The 20,490-nt window shown below is 39.2% G+C and overlaps 1 protein-coding gene across 2 annotated transcripts in view; it reads left to right on the top strand.

The window, feature by feature from the left end:
- The first annotated feature begins 373 nt into the window (after positions 1-373).
- GALNT3 (polypeptide N-acetylgalactosaminyltransferase 3) overlaps positions 374-20,490 on the top strand; it is a 52,981-nt gene continuing 32,864 nt past the window's right edge. The window contains exons 1-2 of one of the 2 annotated variants that reach the window (XM_088474834.1): positions 374-520; positions 19,192-19,774. In XM_088474834.1, the coding sequence (XP_088330960.1) occupies positions 19,272-19,774 (503 nt within the window). In that variant the 5' untranslated portion in view covers positions 374-520; positions 19,192-19,271. Of the gene's footprint in view, positions 521-579; positions 598-19,191; positions 19,775-20,490 lie in introns of those variants that run through there. The other variant, XM_088474835.1, reaches the window with a different exon arrangement.

Genomic DNA, 20,490 nt, shown 5'->3' with positions numbered 1-20,490 from the left:
TATCTATAGATATATCTATAGATATATATCTATAGATATATATATATCTGTATATATATATAAATATATCTATATATCTAGATATATCTATATATATCTATATATATATATATATATATATATATATATATATATATATATATATATATGTTCACAGCCGCGACGAGCATGATAGTGGGAGCATTAATGCTCAGTGTAAGTGAGCCAGACACCTTCCTTAGCCGGCACTTCCGTGTTGCCCACCTGTGTGTCAGGTAAGGGCGTTGGGCAGGTGAGGCAGCGCTGCGCATGCGTCCTGGTGACCTCGCCTTGGCTACGTTGCAGACCCGTCTCACCTGCAGCTGGGTCCAGCAAGGCGGAAGTGGGAGCAGCAGCAGCAGCAGCCACCTCTCCAGAGCTGTCATCATCATCACCTCCTGCCCCCCTGCCCAGCGTCCCGGGAGGGGTCCCTGCAGCGGCGGCCAGACACCAGGACGCGGCCAGGACGGAGGAGGAGCCCTCTCTCAGCCTCCTCATCCTTGTAAGTAGGAAACTTCCTAAACTCTCTCTCCCTAATGAATGTATCAGTCCCAGCCGGGCAGATGAGCAGCACACTAGGTAATGTATATTGCATGGTGATCACGCAGTAACAGTGCCTTTAGGGAAGTGTTTGTGGGGATGTGACAATGGAGATGTGACAGCTTAGTACTGAGCAGGACACATCGGGGAGGCTCTCACTGTATGACACAACAGCTTCACACACTTGTACAAGATATATTAACGCTTACTGTTTCACACTCTGACCTTATATTACATATAGCACATTGGGGGAGATGTACTAAGCATTGAAAAGTGGAGAGTGATAAAGTAGCAACTAATCAGCTCCTGTCACTTTACAGGCTGTGTTTAAAAAATGACAGGAGCTGATTGGTTGGTACTTTATCACTGTCCACTTTATTACTTGTTAAGGCTTAGTACATCTCCCCCTTTTGTCTTATTTTGCAATGACAGATAAAGAAGTCAACAATTAAAAGTGAAAACTTTTGAGCCACACATTTTATTAGCTAGTAATACATTCCTGTAAGTGGCCAACATGTTGAAGCCAAAGACTCACATTTTAACTTTAGCAATAAAGAGAGATAAATATGGCTTTGTTTTGGGGGGTTACTTTTGCACACTTTTATAATACACCACATGTTAATGGTCAGTTAATGTATTTGTCATTTACCTCCTGATGGTGAATTTAGATGCTTTATCATGAATGTTGGCTTCTAAATTTTGGGCAGGTTTTAATATTCGTCATTATGGTGTTGCAGAGATTTGGCAATTGATAATTTTTGTTGTAGAATCATTTGGGATGTTGGGATGTGTCCCTGATGGAGAATACAGCTATTGTTATCTATCCATTCAGTGTACTCCAGTGATCTCTTCACAATGAAAATATAGACATGCTGTTAACAATAAAGCTGCACACACACACAACGATTTTTTGAATGATAATCGTTTGAGTCAAACGATGAACGATTATCGTTCATGCGCGTTCACGTTTGTAGTTCAGTCGGACTTGTCAACTGAACGATTTTCATTAAGGGAATATGCAAAAATCGTTTGTAGTTCAAAAAAATCGTTCATTACACTTTCAAAAATCTGACAGATAATCTGACAGCTAATTGTTCATAAAATCATTGGTAACAAAATTGTTGTGTGTGTATGCAGCTTTAAGGCTCCTCTGGTCTATTAGTGGTTTTCCATAATGGAGCACCATAGTAGATCTTTTAGTTGAATCAGTTTTTGTAGGATTATTTATATACAGTATTCCAGTGATTCCCAAAGTTTATTGAATTACGGCATCCTAGAATATTAGCATTTTTTTCACTGCACCCCTAGGTCAAACGTGTCTTATTGAGAAATTCAGAAGAGATTATTAATTTAAATAAATAGTGCTTACCTGTCATCCTTATGCTGGGCATACACTATACAATTTTCTGTCAGATATCTGTCCAATCTGGTTGGTTGGAATGAAAACCTGGTAATGTATGGGAGCAAATGATAATCATCCATTTGCTCACAAACACTGGAAAATAGCCAAAATGGTTGTTCAGACAAATTGGTTAAAACACACAAATTTAACCGATTTGAAAAAAGGACAAAAAAATTGTTCAGTGTTTAAAACCATATGATCGACTGTCATTTGCTCCCATACATTACCAGGTTTTCATTCCAACCAGCCAGATTGGACAGAAAATTGTACAGTGGATGCCCAGCTTTAAGGTCAGTTATGTGGTGTTGGTGGTACAGGGTTGTGCTTCTCTTTGTCCACATATTTTATGATGGGTAAAACCAGTGCTGGTGGCTGACAATCACTTTCACCATAAATCATATTTTATTTGTTCCTGGATCCTCAAACCGTGGCACCCCATGTATGTGCAACCACTGCAGCAGTATTATATTAATTGATCATTCAATTTTTAAAAGTCATTAAAATCTACCCTTTTTATCTGTGCAGGATGATAGATTTTCACACCCAAGGACATTGGGATCTATTCAGCAACAATGCTGATGTTGGCATGAATATTTCGGACAACATCAACACAATATATATATTTTTTTTTTTCGTCGATTCTCTGCCTTTAATACACACTGCTCCTTCCCCTACATGCTCCTCCATCTTCCAAGTGTAGTGTTTGAGGTGGAGCAGTATGAAGAAGCACTGGGAATGGCTATATTTTAAACATGTGTATGCCGTGTACCTGGCGTAATGGTCGGGCCGACCTTGATTTTTACAAAACACTGGCAGTGTAGTTACCGAGTCGGGCGGAGAGTTGGTGGAGTTTCAGCCGGCTGCAGGGATTGATTGGACGAGATCTTGTCTCTGCAGTTATTGGCTGAATTAAGGATTTTTCTTCACATAAAGCCATTCTGAGGTGGTGTTATATAAAGAAAGCTTTTGCATATTTTTTCGTGTTTTCATGCTTGCTGATTAGCAGAAAACATCAAAGTGCTGTATAGAGCGATGGCTTGCTCTCTAAAATGTAATACAGGTTGAGTCTCCCATATCCAAATATTCCGAAATACGGAATTTTTTTGGGCATGACTGAGATAATGAAACCTTCGATTTTTGATGGTTCAATGTGCACAAACTTTGTCTAAGGCACAAATTATTAAAAATATTGTATAAAATTACCTTCAGGCTGTGTGTATAAGGTGTATATGGAACATAAATTAATTTAATTTCTGTACACAAACTTTGTTTGAGTACATAATTATTGAATAAATATTCCTGCAGGCTATGTGTATAAGGGGTATTTAAATGCATTCTGTGTGTATATTTGGGTCCTATTCCCAAGATATTTAATTATGGTATGCAATTATTCCAAAATACAGAATATTCCATTATCCAAAATACCCCTGGTCCCAAGCATTTTGGATATTGGAGACTCAACCTATACTGTGTGAGCTGGGTATTACCGGAGAAGATAATTGCATTATCTGCTCCGTTAACCCTTTGCTAAATGGCGGGAATTCTTAAAAAATGCAGAATCGCTCGTTTCCCCATTATTGAAGTAGAAATTTGATTGCTGAATTGAGCCCATTGTCACACCAAGTATAACTTGCAAAACTACACTCCAAATTCTTTTGGCTCATTAGTGTGTTACTGTAGTGTTGTGGAACAGGAATGGTAAACTTTAAATTACGCATTCATACTATGCAAATTGTAGGCAGCCATGTTGTAGACTGAATTCACTGCCTCATGGTTATTTATTTTTTTTTTGCCTTAAAGTGTCTCATTGATGTTATTGTGTTTCTAATGTGATGGTGAATTTTAGTTCAGCCCATAACATGTCTGCCTCTGCTGTGTGTGGGTGTGTGCGCTATTAATTTTTCTGTTAATAAACTGTATATATATATATTTTAGTAAAGCTTAAATGCAACATTTTTGAGTCATGAGTCATGATCTCTATTGGCCATTGCCCTGGGGAGTTCAGACAAGTTTTACAGCATTGGAATCAATTAGCCCTGTTCTAGTAGCAGTTGCTGGAGTTAAGCGTACCACGCACTAGCATCAGATGGGAGAACAAGCTTTAATAGAGGAGTTTCTGAGAAATAATGTTAAAATATGATACAGCATTCCTTAGTATTGGTAATACAGGTTGAGCTCCCATATCCAAATATTCCGAAATACGGAATAATTTTGGCATGATTGAGATAATGAAACCTTTGATTTTTGATGGTTCAATGTACACAAACTTTGTCTAAGGCACAAAATTATTACAAATATTGCATACAATTGCCTTCAGGCTTTGTGTATAAGGTGTATATGAAACATAAATGAATTTCATTTCTGTACACAAACTTTGCTTGAGCCACAAAATTATTGAAAATATTGTATAAAATCACCTGCAGGCTGTGTGTATAAGGTGTATATAACACATAAATGCATTCTGTGTGTACATTTGGGTCCCATTTCCAAGATATCTCATTATGATATGCAAATGTTCCAAAATACGGAATATTCCGTTATCCAAAATACTCCCGGAACCAAGCATTTTGGATATGGGAGACTCAACCTGTATCTTTATATTGTGGTACATTTAATGAATAGTTCTTGTTCTTAAAAAGCGATATAACTGTTTATTAAAGAGCTTGTTAGATACCATTTATATACTGTACCATGGCATGTTTGTGAGCATGTGGTAGGGAATATAGATTGTAAGCTCCACAGGGGAAGGGACAAATGTGATTGGTAAGTTATTCTCTGTAAAGCGCTGCGGAATATGTGTGCGCTATATAAATAACTGATAATAAATAAATAGATTTGTTTTAGTGATTGCTAATTTATCATCTACTAATATAATAAGACTACTGTGTCTGTCTGTCTGTTCCAAGTTGGCGCAAATACTACTGAACCATTTTTATAAAAACTGCATCATTTTGTAGTGGAATCTCCTAGAAATAACCTGCTCTTTGTTTCATTTCCAGCCGTCAAGTTAAAGCTGAGCAATAACAAAACCAAAATGTATTGACCTCATCAATGCAAGTTGTATGTGTGGCACTATGCACACAGTAAGGGGGGAGAGGTGCTTTGGGCCCACGTTCACTTGAATAGGAGAGGCTACATAGCAGTCTGTGCACAGGGCACACAGTGACTGGTGTGAGAGGTGGGTGAATAGGATAGGCTACATAGCAGTCTGTGCACAGGGCACACAGTTACTAGTGTGAGAGGTGGGTGAATAGGATAGGCTACATAGCAGTCTGCACAGTGTACACAGTGACATTGGTGTGAGTGGTGGGTGAATAGGATAGGCTACATAGCAGTCTGTGCACAGGGCACACAGTGACATTGGTATGAGTGGTGGGTGAATAGGATAGGCTACATAGCAGTCTGTGCACAGGGCACACAGTGACATTGGTGTGATTGGTGGGTGAATAGGAGAGGCTACATAGCAGTCTGTGCACAGGGCACACAGTGACATTGGTGTGAGTGGTTGGTGAATAGGAGAGGCTACATAGCAGTCTGTGCACAGGGCACACAGTGACATTGGTGTGAGTGGTTGGTGAATAGGATAGGCTACATAGCAGTCTGTGCACAGGGTACACAGTGACATTGGTGTGAGTGGTGAGTGAGGGCACCTGTCTGTATAGTGCTGCTGGTCACATGGGCCACTCCCGTGACAGGACCCCTATGCAAAGCAAATATTTTTTTGCAGAAATGATTTCATCATGGGCGAAGCTGCGAGCAACAGCTAGTTAAAGCATAAAATTCATAGTGATGCTCAAGCTTATGAAATGCTATCTTCTGTTAGAAATAACTGGATATTGATCAAGTTATGTAATATATACTGGTGTCTTCTCTTTTGTGAATTCAGCATTTGTGTTTACAAATATCAGCCGGAGAAATGATGCATGATACAGCTAGCACAGAATGCCTAGCATCATAATGCATCATCTGTGTCTCACGGTTTGTATATCAAGCTTTGTAGCAAGTTGCATGTGACTATATAAAAGATGTTACTGGAAAACTCTAGTCTACTAATCAGAATGTAATACAGCTAATTATTTTAATTTCCACAACCTTTTTCAATCCTGTTTGGTATACTTGTATCAAAATCAGAGATGCATTTGCACTATTTTATCATAGTGAGTTGTGAACTTTTCTTAATGTCTCAATTATTATTATTTATTACCAGTTATGTATATAGGGCCTGATTCAGAGATGTATGCTAACCCGATGATTAGCGCACATCTCCGATGTTTGGAGGATTGTGCAATTATTCATGGTCCATGTGATACATAAAACCACTGGTGGTGACTGTCAAATATAAAATGTGTACAAACAGAAGTGCAAACTTGTCCATCACCACATGAGTGAACCATATGTGCCTACTCTCCCGCAATGGCCTGGAGTCTCCCGAAAATCGGGTGGTATTCCCGGACACCCAGAAAAGAGGGAAAATCCCCCTGCCAGCCACTTTGCAACCCCCTGGTGCCGCCCGCTTACAGTGCACAAGTGGTCGGTCCCAAGGGGCGGTGAAGCGCCGAATCAAATTATTGTAGCCCTACTATACAATTGCTGTGATCTCATCACTGTATATCGCAAGCGGGCCATGATGTCATAATCACATTGCCACTCCCCCACCCCTTTCCCACACACACAGCCCACCTCCGTGGCCACCACGCCCCCTCTAGGCCGACCTGAAGTGAACCTAAGGATGACAAGTAAACACAGTTCGCTTAATTTAATAATTTTTGCTGAATTTCTCAATAAGAAACTTTTGGCTTAGGGGTGTCATGAAAACATTGCTGATACTCTATGACTGGGATTGAAGAAAGTTTGGGAATGACTGCTATAGATCAGAATCACCTACTGTACTGGTGATCTGCAGAAATTCTCATTCAGCTCCCTGAAATATTTCCTTTCTTTGTTGGGTTCTACACAATGCCGAAACATTTTCGCCTACATCGCGTCTTTGGACTGCGGAAAGTTATTGTGCACGTCCCCACTATTTGCCGTATTCAATTCCATAAGACGTGAAAACGGCGACACGCGAAGTCAGAACAGGCAGACAGTGGTGACAGAATCGGGGAAATCAGCCTGAACCCGAAAGATGCAGAAACATTGGGGATCAATGTAGTAGTGCCCGATTAGGCCTAATTAAACTGTTTGGGGCACTTAAGTTGGTACAATTGCCTCTAATTAGCGTCTTTGCACAAGTGGTGAAGAATGGCTTATAGCAGTAGTTTTTGGAGAAAATAAGTAGTCCTGGCTAATTTGGGGTACCTGAAAATGGGTGCAAGCATCTTTTATTGTCTCTAAAGTGCAGTTTTAATTAAAAGTGAAATTCCTCCGTCCTAAAAGCACCTGCAATCCCCAAAACACTTGGCCCCTTCTTAGAGCACCCTCAGAACCTTATTTCGCTAGTTTTTTAATTTGTCCCCCCACTTTGTGCTTTTTCGCCTCCAAAATTAAAGTACTTTTTTGGGTTTGTTTTTTCCAGGAATTTTGTGGCACTTCTTTTCTCCTGCTATTCAGAGGGAAATCTTATTCGGCGATACGTTTTCATGGATCTCTGCTTTTCGTTTCTAAATGAATACGGCCCATGGTTAGAATGTGAGAATGTCGACACTGACATCATGTAGTTAATGCCAGAAAGTTGATAGCATGTCGACAATGCGATTTCCAATCCATTTTTCATCTAACCCTAAACCTAATGTAATCCTAATATTGTGTCAACATTCTGTACATGGCAACATTTTGTCCGCATACAACTGAAACCTTTCCTGTCACTTATAAGGGGTATTCAATATGGGTGCGATAACATAGTTTTTTGCGTTAATATCGCACTTTTTAACGTTTTTGCGTTAATATCACTTGTTTTAGTTTTACACCGTATTCAATTTCAAAGACTTATCGCAGTTTTGAAAAGTCTTTGATAAAAAACGGTGATAACTTTTCACCATTGAATAGGTGTCGAAAAAAAGTGCAGAATTGGGGTTTAGGGGTGCAGGCTTAAAAAAAATAGCCTACACCCCTGAGATTGACATTTAAAAAAGAACTGTGTCAAAAAAAGTTTAAAAAAAAAATAGGGACACCCCAAAAAATTCATTTAAAAATTGGGGTGCAAAAAAAAAAATTGGGAAAAAATTGTTAAACAATAGGGAAATAGGTTCAGGGCTATTCTGCAAGTATGCGGCAGATGTTTTCTAGAATAGAATTATAGCGGCAGGTGCACAAATGCAGAATTTTAAAAAAATTACTTTAGGGACACCAAAATATGCTAGTACCCATTTTCATGTACCCCAAATTTGATGGGACCACTTAAAAAAACGAAAAAAAATAACCTAAGTGCTCTTCTGCATCACTTCTTCAATGACGGAAAAAAAACACCTGCGGCTATTTAAATCCCCGACTTTCAATTAAAGGCTAAAACGGGGGTACCCATAGTGTTCCCCCATGTTTTTACAACTTTAGGGGGGTCTTACAATTAATTTAAGGAAAAATTTGTAACTTTACGCAAATCCAACTTCGGAGTTTCCCGTTTTCGTTAATTTTATTTTGAAAACGGGGATAAGCGGGAGCGCGCACCATACCTTTACGCAGAAAAAAAACTCTGATATGAAACGTTAACTTCGCCAGGGAAGTTAACCTTTTCATATTGAATACCCCTCTTAAAATAGGACTTCTGCCTTCAATTTACTGGAAACTAAGCAAAACTCTGCTTCTGCCATTTGACATACTCGTATATGGCTAAATAACAGCAGCAGTGTGTTTTTGAGTTTTTAGTAAGTGATTTCAGGTGCTTGAGTATTAAGAGTTATTTTAATAGGATTAGTACCCAACATAATAATTGTAATCAGAAAGCTGACCTTCCTTTCTAAAGTGATTTAATTGAATCATGTAGCATGGGCCCCCATTAGCAGCATTCCCTAGAAGCTGGTCATGTATAGTGTTCTAAATAATGCCTCCATCTCAACCCCCACTAGCACGCTATAGAATACCCATACATTTACATATGCTTTTCCATGGCATGTCTGTGACAACTGGTTTGAAGCCTTTAGACACATATTGATGATGGCCTTGGCGATTGTTAATACACAGTGATCAGTTACATGCAAGTAATAGTTTTACTACAAGCCCATTGAGTGTTTCTTCTTGCAAGATTACTGTATATGTTAAAATGTGAAACCATTTGGTTATTTGTGGCAGGAAGAAGGATATTACATGTGATAAGTGGAGCGCTACAGTTTGTAATTATTGCATTACTTCCTTTTTAACTGTAGAAGAAATTGTGTTCTGTTACAGTGTGCTAATAATTTGCCTTTGTCACTGCAGAAAAAATAAGTTGTTTGAATAGTGCTATGTAGACTCGAATGACCTTTAAGCATCCCGTCAAGAGAGGCTTCCAAAATGAAGAGCGAAAAAAAACAGAGCAGTGCTCCCAGTTTTGCTTGTTAGCCCCTGGCCAAGTGGCATAATTTAAATATTGAGAACCCATAACCAAGGGCATAGCTACAATAGGTGCAGGAGGCGCAGCTGCTCCGTGGCCCAGCCATCCTGCACACAGTTACGCTGCCAGCGACCAGGCGCTCACCTCCTTATGATATAGTCTCCCTAATCCCAATGTGTATGAAATAACGTGGCCATAACACAAGGCCTGTGACAGCAGATGTGTTGCCCCGCTCTGAGTAGTGGGGGTCCTGTGGATATTTTTCCTACAGACCTCCTATAGGTCTTGCTACACCCTTACCCACAACTAAGCTTGACTGCAGACCTTTTTAAAATTAGATGGCTTTTGCTAAGTAATTTCGTCCTGGCAATGGCATACATAATCTTAAAAAACTTTAAAATAATAAAAGGAAAGTCAATACTAATACAACAGTTATCACTCAACAGTAAACATGCAAATGCTTAGTTTTCAGTGGTGATTGTATTATTACTGACGCCTATCCATTTCTTAATTTGATTTGGTTAGTGTGACCACACTTGCTTTAATTGGTCTTAATTCTTTATATGTTTGTATTACACTTCCAAGATATTGCCACCTTAGTATTCAATTGAATGGGACATGACTATGGTGTAATATTATTACATTTCTTGTTTTATTCTACTTAATTTCCAATTATACAGATTTGCTATCATTCAATAATTGACCATATATGTTGTATACATGGATGATTTAATTCAGTTGCAGATGGTAAATGAAAGCAGCAGGTACAAGATTATTACTCTTAAAAGACTGAAGTTGCCATTCATGTTTTAATCTCTCATTTGTATTTAATATAAAACTAATTTGCGGTAATGCAGACCAAACATAGACTAGAATGCTGGTTTCATCTACTAGATTCATAAGGAGCAGTCTTTAAGGAATCGTTGTGTACCCATTGTTATGGCAACTTCCACCCCTAGGGATGAATGTTACGTTTTAAGGATCTTGCCATAATATGGGTACATCTTATGCAGCTGAATAATAACAAATTATTATTGGAGCAAAATGCTTCACATTTTTGGAGCTGGAATCTTAATGTTAAGTAGAGGGACAGCAGCAAGAATTTTTTTTACAGAATTCGGAAACATTGAAAAGAAAGTACAGCATTAACCCCAGCATTTTTCCTCTAATTCATAATCTGGAAAATGTCCACAATTTGGTAGATATGCCAGATTGTCTACAAATATTCCCACCCTTCCCCCTTCTATTGGACCTGGGAACAAATATATCGATTCGTGTTTTAAAGTGACTGGAGTTTCATAGCCATATGGCATAGTGCACAGGTTCTCAAACTCGGTTCTCAGGACCCCAAACAGTGCATGTTTTCCAGGTCTCCTCACAGAATCACAATTGAAATAATTAGCTCCACTTGTGGATCTTTTAAAATTAGTCAGTGAGTAGTGAACACACCCGTGGCCCTGCTAGGTGACCTTGAAAATGTGAACTGTGTGGGTTCCTGAGGGCCGAGTTTGGGAACCACTGGCTAAAGGCCCCAATACATCTGATTGAGGATCTCATGATCCTGCGATCAGTTTGGAAACGGCAATCCACCGGTCGGAAATGCCAACGGTAACTCACCGGTCGGAAATGCAGACGGTAACCATCGATGTTCAGCGATCCTTCGCAGGATCACTGAGATTTTAAATATTGAATTTCACCGATTTGACAATCGCGATCATTTTTGATCGTGATTGTCATATCTGTGAAATCCAACATGTTGGATTTCTGCGATCCTACGTTGCCGGGTTACAGCATTGCAGGATCTCGGCAATCCATCGCTTATGGAAGGGGGCCTTTAGAGCATAGCTCAACGTCTAAATTATTAATTGAAAAACCAAATGGTACTTTATATTATTAGATGAAAAAAAAAAAATTTTTGTTTTTTTTCTATTTTAAGATCACAATACTTGATGGAAAGCTGATTTGACAGTAATAGTTGTTATTTCCCCAATGGTCATATTTTAGCTCTCTTTAAAATAATGAGTATTTGGGATTTTAACTGAAAAAAAAGAAAGTTTATTAGTTATTGGATGTTATAATTTGATTAAATCTACTTCACTTGTTTTTTTTTAAAGAACATTCTAGTTTCAAAGTTTTTTTTATGGAAGCTCTTCACATTTAAGTCTGTTGATCAATTAATTGCTTTTTTTTTTTTTAAACTTGCATCCCCGAGTAAAGGTCCCCATACATCTGCGACTGATCGCCGCAATGCAGCGGTCCTGCAACCCGGGATCGCAGGGTCGGTGAAATTCAACATATTGGATTTCACAGATATGCCGATCACGATCAAAAAATTATCGGGATTGGTACATTGGTGAAATTTTACATGTTAAATTTCACCAATCATGCGCCGCTTCGCGGAACATAGATGGCTGCCGGTCTGCATTTCCAACCGACAGATCGGCGTTTCCGATCGCAACATTGCAGCGATCCGTCGCAGATGTATGGGGACCTTTTACTTTCTGAATGTCACAGTTTAATTATAACACATTTGTAGAGTATTAAGAGAATTTCATGTTTCTGCAAGCAGAGTTTGTTGTCAGCACATAATATGGGCGTTACAACAGTCTGACAGCATTGAACTAATGAACTGTCACTGTGATGGGTATTAATTCAACAGGGATTTAAATACAAAGGTAGCCAGTTAATGCTGATAGGGTCAGCCTAGTTAAGGCACACACACGCCTTTATAGTATGATGACTGGCATCTTTCTTCAATGGTACATATTCTAATTTTCTCTGACTACTTACAGTAAGTTCATGTTCCTGATGAAAACCTGCACTGCCAGCCTTCTGAGACATTTGCAATGCATGCTTGTTCCTGATACCACAGGGCAGTATAGAGTGACAGCAGTGGGGAATGTGAGACAAGAAAAACACACAGACACTCACGAAACAGCGTTTATTGTAGTGCACTGAATGGTTTTTCAACTCACTTAATTGCCCAATTGACTAATGTAATAGTGTTTATTCTAGCACCCTGCAGCTGTCATAACCCGTACCGTTCCTCTTTCCTGTCTGGGGGATCGCTCTCTGATATGGTGCTTATAGCACACTCAGTTGATGCAACAAACTGCTGAGATACATACTAGGGTGTGCTAGAAGCACCAGAGCTTAGAAAGAGGAACTGCTCGGGTTGTGACAGGTGCAGGGTGCTAGAATGAACACTAGGTAACTCCTCACCAGATGGCCTAAATGTACTTAACAAATTTTGCTCTATTTGTTTATTTGTGGAATATATGCGGTTTTGTTGAACTTGTGAAGAAGTGTGAGTAGCGTTATATGGCTCTCGCTGTTGTATGACTTTTGATTGGGTGTTGTGCTTTATCCTGGATAGATTGCTTGTGTTTTCTCATGTGTGACATTTATATCTATTGGACCTATGTGCTTTGTTCTTAGAAAATCTGATTACATAACAGACACTAATTGGCCAACTTTGCATGGAATGGATGTGCATGCAGTCATAAGAATGTGCTTTAGTGCAATTTAAGCAAAGACTGTTCCTTCATATTTCAGTACATTTATAGATGAAATACCTCACGGCAGATTTCCAGTGATTTAACTAATGCTTTGATTATGAATGTATGTTTCTGTATAACCTTCAAATGGGAAAACCTAAGGTCGTCATTTGAGTTTCTTCAATTAAAGGGCATTGTCTTTTAAAAAAATATATTGTCTGTCCACTTCACATGAATGTTAGGGATACCTCCTCTGGGACACCCTTCCTATGTGCTGGGTTACCAGTAATACAATTGGACATCCATGAAAGAGATGCACACATACTGGCAAATGTCATATGTCCTCTAATACCTGCTATTTTGAGTAGATACATTGCGTGCTTGTTCTATGTGTAATTGACACTTATGCCACTATATATTTTACTTTTGGTGTCTATGTATCAATAATCGCGGTACTGCTGCAATTATTATTGGTCCAACTCGCAGGGGATATTTTCACTTTTAATGAAAATATCCCCGCTTTGTACAAAGGGGAATTCGCAGGAACAGCGGTTGCGGTAACGTGCACAGTATCAGCTCCCGGAACCGCCCCAGGGGGGTAGCATGGGATAGATCAAAAGATCTCTCTCCTGCCCCTGGAGCCCCCATAGGCTTATAGCAGTTTATACCATCTGAAGATGGTGTAAACTACCAGGGCTAAACACAGAAAAGCTATGCTTTTTGGAGTTTAGTACATAGTGGTCAGATCATAGTCCCCCATTGATGATAATAAGGACTGCGATCTGCAGCGCTAATTAACACTTTGACGGAGATTTCTGTGAAATCTCCTGCATTGTGCTTTTAGTACACAGTTTCTGCATAATTGTATGTATCAAACAGCTTGATACATAGGCCCCATAGTCACTAAACTTTAGTGCTTTGCAATGTTTATTAAAGGGTTTGACAAAAGTAAATATAGATTATTTCATTCCAGCAAACACAAGTGCAGTTGGTTATTAAATAAAAGTTGGGAATACAGTATGAACTTCTTTACATATAAGATGCTTATACAACCACAATTTTCCTTTATCACTTTCACAGGAGCCTCACATCCCTTCTCTGTGCTTCTGTTAAAAGTTTATATGCTTGTACGGATTGGCCAAAGTCGTGCAACTTTTCTGCATGTGAATAGAAAATCTGTGCTGAAATACTCTAGGCTGCTGTTACCATTGTTCTGTCCCACCCATCTATTACTAGTCTGTATGCAACCAGTTTTGACAAATGAATGCAGTAGGTGCTCTAAACCCAGTCATATACACCTAATGTTGATGGTGTATTATTGAGCACTTTGACAAGATTGCAATGATAAGCTAGCGACACATCTTCTGACTAAAGGTCAAATTTATTTGATTTTGAGTGATTTAAAATCGTCAAAAATCAATTTATATCGATCAAAATCAATATTGTATTTCTGGGGCTAAGGGGTCTATGTACTAATAATCGCAGAACTGCCGCGATTAATATCTGTCCATATAGCAGGGGATATTTTCATCTTGAATTAAAATATCCCCACTGTGTATGAAGGAGAACTCGCAGGGGCTGCGGTAATCACTGTCCCTACGGGTTATATCCCCGGCATTTAGTTGAAAGCTCTCACTCCTGCTCCTGGCTTCTCCATAGGCTTAAAACCGTTTACACCATCTGAAGATGGTGTATACTATCGGGCCCAAGCTCCGAAAAGCTTTGCTTTTTTGAGTTTGGTACATAGGGGTCAGATCGTAGTCCCCATTTTTCTGTGAAATATCCTGTATTGTGCCATTAGTACAAAGGAACAATGCATAATTTTATGTAACAAACAGCTTGATACATAGGCCCCTAAATCACACTTTATTTATTTATTTATTTTTTTAAGTATTTGTAAATGTGTGATTTTAGCTTTAGCCCCAGAAGTACATGGATTTTTAAATCGATCAAAATTAAGATTAAGATCGACCTTTAGTAAATATACCCCAAATACTGGGCGTCCACCATACAATTTACTGTCAGATATCTGTCCAATCTGGCTGGTTGGAATGAAAAACTGGTAATGTATGGGAGCAAATTACAGTCGATCATACGATTTTAAAAACTGAAAAAAGATTTAAAAAAATTGTTCAAATTGGTTAAATTTGTGTGTTTTAACCAATTTTTCTGAACAACCATTTTTGGCTATTTTCCAGTGTTTGTGAGCAAATGGACGATTGTCATTTGCTCCCATACATTACCAGGCTTTCATTCCAACCAGCCAGATTGGACAGATATCTGACAGTAAATTGTATAGTGGATGTCCTACTTTAGTCTTGTTACTTTGCTACATTCTCTTTAAGCAAGCCATTTGTGGTTTGAGAAATATACTAAAGTATATTAGTCTTTGCTTTTAAGAGCTCTATAACAGTGTAGCCAACAGCGGTTCTAAAAGTGTGTATAACTAAGTTATCCTTTTTCAAAGCATTATCTGGAAGCCATGTTTAGACTCATTCTAAAATAGTATTTAGACACTGAATTATTAACTTACATGGCTCCTTATTAAAATGAAAGGTGCATACAAATCCAGCAATTGCGCAAAGTAATCTAGACTACTTTAACCATTCAACATGATAGTTCTTGTAAAACATCTTTGATGGTCACACCTGTTTAACCAACATGCACTTAATGGACTTTACAGCATCTGTGACACAGGTAACATTGACTTGGTTAAAAACTAAAATGAGTCATGTTTTTTTCAAGTGAATCTATTAAAACATCAGAAGGTAAATTACTTAAGAATGTTGATTCATACAGCGATGTCTGACTTCAGTCATTCAATTAAAGTGTAGCTGTGTCTGTTTAATTATACCAGCTGTTTACACACACATTTAAATCCAATTGCATATCCTACTGAAGAACTAATACTAGAAATATTTTAAACTGTTTAACTTTTCTTGGTATTCAGAATAGACATGTTTTACACAAACATTTCATAAGTTAATCACTACAAGCAGCATTATTGCTGCAAAAGTTGGAATATAGTCGTCATGTCGAGAGTCAAAAGTTTGGTGCCATACTGTTGTCATGGTTAAAATATCAACACATGAAATGTCAACACAGTCAAAATAGCAACAATAGTAATTTTGGGGGTTAGGGTTAAAATTGGGCGTCAACATTATGTTAGTGGGAACATCGTCATCGTCATTTGTACCTGTTGACCTTATGGTGTCTGTATAATGACTGTCAACATTGTGATTGTCGACAAAACATACCAAACAAGCAAGTCTGCCCCATATTATGTCAGTTACTTTGTTTTGTAAAAAGTAATAGGCCTATATAATTGTCTTCCTTTTACTTATTGTGTGTAACTTTTCAGAACAACTCATTATCATTGTGCTCAGTGCATATAATGCTGTACCACTCATGAGCGAGAGATTATGGGCCCCAGTAACTAAACGATGCATATCCTCTTTAGTGCTCGCTAAAGGGGTTATGTCATCCTTTCTGTATTCAACAACAGTATTCTAAGATTACCGCTGTTTGTCACAGCATCGTTCTCTCAGTCTTTAGCTTCAGCGAAGCTTTCCAGGCCCTGCCGGGTCCCTGTGTCATGCACATGCGCAGACCGTCGCGCATGAGTATTATACAGGGACCCGTCGCTGGCAGAGGAGGAGGACTTCACTGGACCTCCCCTGTTGTGCAGATAGGTTAAAAAAAAAAATATATATAAAAATATACTTACCTGATTCCACGCTGCTCCTGTCCGCGATGCCGCTCCCGCCCGCCAGTCCGCCCGGGCTGGCGCGCTCAGCATTATGGGACAGACGTCATGACGTCAGTCCCATTACCCACTGCAGGAGCCGGACGGAAGTCTGCTGGCGGCGATGCGTGTGTTATGCACAGCCTGAGCCCGCCTCCTAGCGCTATTGGGCAAGCGCTCAGGGGGAGGGAACGGGCTCAGGCGTGCAGCACAGGACCGGCGCTGGAAGCCTAGCGCCGGTCCTGTGCAAATGTGTAGCGCAGACCGCACTCATTGCGGTCGGCGCTACACCGGCTAACTAGGGCGGGCGGGCCGGTACCGTGGCCGGCGGCGCCCCCCCGCGCCGCCGGTCCAACGGCGCCCAGGGCACGAACCCCGCTCGCCCTGCCCTAGTTACGACACTGCATTTCAGATTTTTAATGGCACACCAAACATTTTTTTAGTTTTTACAGTTTGTCCCCCAATTGACTATGTGACTACTAGTCCGGGCACTCACAGGCCCCTCCCTTGCTTATGTTTTATGTAGACGTTGGCAGGTAGCCCAGAGTCCTGTTGCTTTTAAAATGAAGACGTGCTGCATGCTGGAAAGCCATTAAACCTTTGTGCTGCAGGGAAACTGACAACTTTAACTGTTTTTCAGGACCAATCACATACTGGATTTGAAATTGATGCTTTTACTTAGTGTGGTGTTGACACCACTAAAATAATGCAAACTGGTATGGGAATGGAAGCTACAGGGCACAATTACCCCTGAAAAAAAATAATTATGTTTTCAGATAACCTTATTAACAATTATCCATTAGTTTTTAAAAATGTATATCCCAAACCTACTAATGAAAATTTGTATACTTGAATATCAAATAAAACACAATGTAAGATATACAGTCAGGTGCATAAATATTGGGACATTGACAGAATTTTCATATTTTGGCCTCTATTCACCACCACAATTGCTTTGACATGAAACAAACAAGATGTGCTTTAACTGCAGACTTTCAGATTTAATTTGAGGGTAATTACATCCAAATCAGGTGAACGGTGTAGGAATTACAACGGTTTCTATATGTGCCTCCCACTTTTTAAGGGGCCAAAAGTAATGGGACAAACTAAACAATCCTAAATCTAACTTTCACTTTTTAATACTTTGTTGCAAATGTCTTCAGTTCCTGCTTGTTCTTGGGGCATTTTCCCTTCAGTTTTGTCTTCATCAAGTGAAATGCATGCTCAATCAGATTCAGGTCAGGGGATTGACTTGGCCATTGCATAACATTCCACTTTTTAGCTTTAAAAAACTCTTTGGTTGCTTTTGCAGTATGCTTCGGGTCATTGTCCATCTGCACTGTGAAGCGCCGTCCAATGAGTTCTGAAGCATTTGACTGAATATGAGCATATAATATTGCCCGAAACACTTCAGAATTCATTCTGCTGCTTTTGTCAGCAGTCACATCATCAATAGATACAAGGGAACCAGTTCCATTGGCAGCCATACATGCCCACGCCATGACACTACCACCACCATGCTTCACTGATGAGGTGGTATGTTTTGGATCATGAGCAGTTCCTTTCCTTCTCCATACTCTTCTCTTCCCATCACTCTGGTACAAGTTGATCTTTGTCTCATCTGTCCATAGGATGTTGTTCCAGAACTGTAATGGCTTTTTTAGATGTTGTTTGGCAAACTCTAATCTGGTCTTCCTGTTTTTGAGGTTCACCAGTGGTTTACATCTTGTGGTGAACCCTCTATATTCACTCTCTTGTGAAGTCTTCTCTTGATTGTTGACTTTGACACGTATACACCTACCTACTGGAGAGTGTTCTTGATTTGGCCAACTGTTGTGAAGGGGTTTTTCTTCACCAGGGAAATAATTCTTCTGTCATTGACCACAGTTGTTTTCCGTGGTCTTCCGGGTCTTTTGGTGGTGCTGAGCTCTCCGGTGCGTTCTTTCTTTTTAAGAATGTTCCAAAAAGTTGATTTGGCCACACCTAATGTTTTTGCTATCTCTCTGATGGGTTTGTTTTGATTTTTCAGCCTAATGATGGCTTTCTTCACTGATAGTGACAGCTCTTTGGATCTCATATTTAGAGTCGACAGCAACTGATTCCAGATGCAAATGTCACACCTAGAATCAACTCCAGACCTTTTACCTGCTTAATTGATAATGAAATAAAGAGGGAATAGCCCACACCTGTCCATGAAATAGCTTTTGAGTTGATAGTCCCATTACTTTTGGCCCCTTAAAAAGTGGGAGGCACATATAGAAACCGTTGTAATTCCTACACCGTTCACCTGATTTGGATGTAATTAGCCTGAAATGAAATCTGAAAGTCTGCAGTTAAAGCACATCTTGTTTGTTTCATTTCAAAGCCATTGTGGTGGTGAATAGAGGCCAAAATATGAAAATTCTGTCAATGTCCCAATATTTATGCACCTGACTGTATATTCATATATTATGCATCTGGGGTTAAACTTCCTACTTGATACATTTAAATCAGTGTTCTCATTCTAATTTACTTTGTTTTACAGATTTTGGACGATGCGGCACTGACAATGGACTTTATGCCATAGGTAGAGGTTTTGTTTGGCTGCGAAGCTTCTAAACCAACATGACAAACTTTAAAAGGCTGGTCTTAGGCCAGCGATTCATACACTGGAAACTTGGGGCAGCGACTCTTATTTTTATGGGTTTTGTGTTTTTAATACAAAAAGAAGTAGTGGACAGAGAGATGGACGAGCTCGCGGCACAGGGAGGTTCGTACGTGAAGAAGAAGAAGAAAATGTTGGACATTGTGATGGAGGCTGTAAATAATATTAAAGACTCTGTGCCAAAAATGCAGATCAATGCACCGGAAAGACAGCTTGGTGATAAAGACGAGAGACGGTGTTTGCCAGGATATTATACTGCAGCTGAACTAAAGCCTTATCTTGACCGACCACTGCTGGACCCTAATGCACCAGGAGCATCTGGGAAATCATTTAAAGTGGACAAATTGTCACCTGAGGAGGAGAAAGAGAGAGAGGAAGGAGAAAAGAAACATTGTTTTAATGCTTTTGCTAGCGATAGAATTTCATTACACCGAGATCTTGGACCAGATACAAGGCCCCCAGAGTACGTATTTATCTTGTCTTGTTACACAGTTGTATGCAATAATGTTCCATTGTCAGAGCAAAGGCTAAACATGACAAAGTAAGGGAAGAGCTAACAAGTCTACTAATTGTACTACTAATTCCTAAACAAAAGACAGATTTAATATTTAAATAAACGTATAATCGCCTGTAAAAAAAAATAAAAAATTGCAAGACTTTTGTCTATTCCCATTATGTAATATTCTAATAGTTTCTCTCTGTAATCGGGCTTCTGCCCATAAATTTTACTGATTAAAAAAAATAGACCCCCACACTGACACAGGGAATATCTGTTTTTTCCTTTTAGTAGTTCATAGTGAAGAGACCTGAAACAATAGTGTTTTCAATGCATCTCAAAATGAACTAGTATATATTATCTCTTTATATACAGTAGATATAAGGTTTTTAGAAAATTTGTAGTGCAGCTATATGGGATGACTGTATAGAAACTTTCTGTGTATGTATTATTTTATGACTTTACCTAGTTTTATTGTTAGTGTTAGCACACCTGCTTGCCAAAACCGTTCAGTTTTGCACATTCTGTTCCTTATATTCCCATTTTCTTCTAACAGAGCTCTCCTGTCACTCTAACTGTGATGACATCACAACACAATAGCTTGGAGGAATGGCTTAATGATTAAATATGTATAACATAGTTGGTTGGACATAATGTCACTTGGGGTGTGGTTATGTGACACC

The sequence above is a fragment of the Taudactylus pleione genome, unplaced genomic scaffold (assembly GCF_031769625.1).
Source record: "Taudactylus pleione unplaced genomic scaffold, aTauple2 ptg000156l, whole genome shotgun sequence".
Taxonomy (NCBI): domain Eukaryota; kingdom Metazoa; phylum Chordata; class Amphibia; order Anura; family Myobatrachidae; genus Taudactylus; species Taudactylus pleione.
The sequence above is the reverse complement of the archived record's forward strand: the minus strand, read 5'-3'. Positions and strand labels throughout refer to the sequence as shown.